This window comes from Olea europaea, unplaced genomic scaffold (genome assembly GCF_002742605.1).
Source record: "Olea europaea var. sylvestris unplaced genomic scaffold, O_europaea_v1 scaffold922, whole genome shotgun sequence".
Classification (NCBI taxonomy): domain Eukaryota; kingdom Viridiplantae; phylum Streptophyta; class Magnoliopsida; order Lamiales; family Oleaceae; genus Olea; species Olea europaea.
The window spans coordinates 1-1,238 of record NW_019267704.1 but is presented as its reverse complement, the minus strand read 5'-3'; the positions used below and the strand labels follow the sequence as shown (position 1 = coordinate 1,238).

Genomic DNA, 1,238 nt, shown 5'->3' with positions numbered 1-1,238 from the left:
TCTGAAATGAAGTTGTGCTGTTCACTTTTGACTTTTTTGGATTGGATTAAATTCTTTTTATATTTAGAAGACTTAATGTGCATTCTGTACTTGGACCAGGTTTGTTTTTTAAAATAAAATTCTTTAATTTTACGTTCGCACATATAATATTTCAAAGGCAAAATAAAAAATTTTCCGGACTTTTTATCAATACATTTTTCAAAAAATCACTATTCAAACCATCATTTTTCCAAATAATGGCTATCAAATATGCATTAGTTAACTTGGTACTTTGTGCCAAAAATAAATTTTATTTATGGACTGTAATGTACAGGGTTTTCGAAAAGTTGCAACAAGTCGATGGGAATTCGGCAATGACATGTTTCGCAAGGGTGGAAAAGATCAACTTTGTGAAATTCGTCGTAGAAAAGCATGGTCTAACAAGCCCCAACCTAATGTACAAGTCCGCATTGGACCCAAAGATCGACAAGATGAAGATCAAAGGTCATCATCAACTTCATCATCGTCAGAGTACTCTACCCTCGTTGATGAAAATAGAAGGCTGAAGAATGAAAATGGAGTCCTAAATTCTGAGCTTTCAATTATGAAGAAGAAATGCAAGGAACTTCTTGATTTGGTAACCATGTATGGAGGAAACTCGGAAAAGGATGCAGAAGAAGAAGAAGAAAATGTACGAGACGACGTTGGACCTAAGCTTTTTGGGGTTAGATTGGAAGTTCAAGGGGAGATGGAGAAGAAGAGAAAAAGAGCAGATGATGTTTGTGAAAGTTCTAGGTTTTTTCTGTCACAGTCGTGCAAATAATTAATTTTATGGACTAGGGAAAAAAATAATTAAGGGCATGTCATTTAAAATCGAATGCACTGCTAATAAGTTTATCGTGAAAATATCGTACTCTATAAAGAGCTGTAGAGACAGTTCAGTCCTGTATAAATTATATTTTTCAGTTACTTTCTAACTTATACAAATGAAGAAAGCCTAGGAGTATAATAAATTAAGAATTAATCCCTGAGTACGGAGATTAATTTCACAGGGGCCTGCTAGGTCCCTCACTGTAGCAGGCGGGCTTCATATGTAATAAAAAAAAATTGCAGCGAGCCCCACTGTGTGTGTATGACCAGAAGATTTGTTGCCATAACTTATAAATGATTGCAGTAACTTGATGTTAAGGTCAGATTTACTAGGGGATAATGTGACTCATGTTGATGACTCAAAATGATGTGATACTTTTAGATTATCT

At 34.7% G+C, this 1,238-nt stretch overlaps 1 protein-coding gene across 1 annotated transcript; it reads left to right on the top strand.

The window, feature by feature from the left end:
* Window positions 1-295: 295 nt before the first annotated feature.
* Window positions 296-774, top strand: LOC111392365 (heat stress transcription factor B-3-like; the record flags this gene model as incomplete). Its single annotated transcript, XM_023017701.1, has 1 exon — window positions 296-774. A coding segment is annotated over exon 1 (479 nt), but the record flags the coding sequence as incomplete, so codon positions are not given.
* Window positions 775-1,238: the final 464 nt, after the last annotated feature.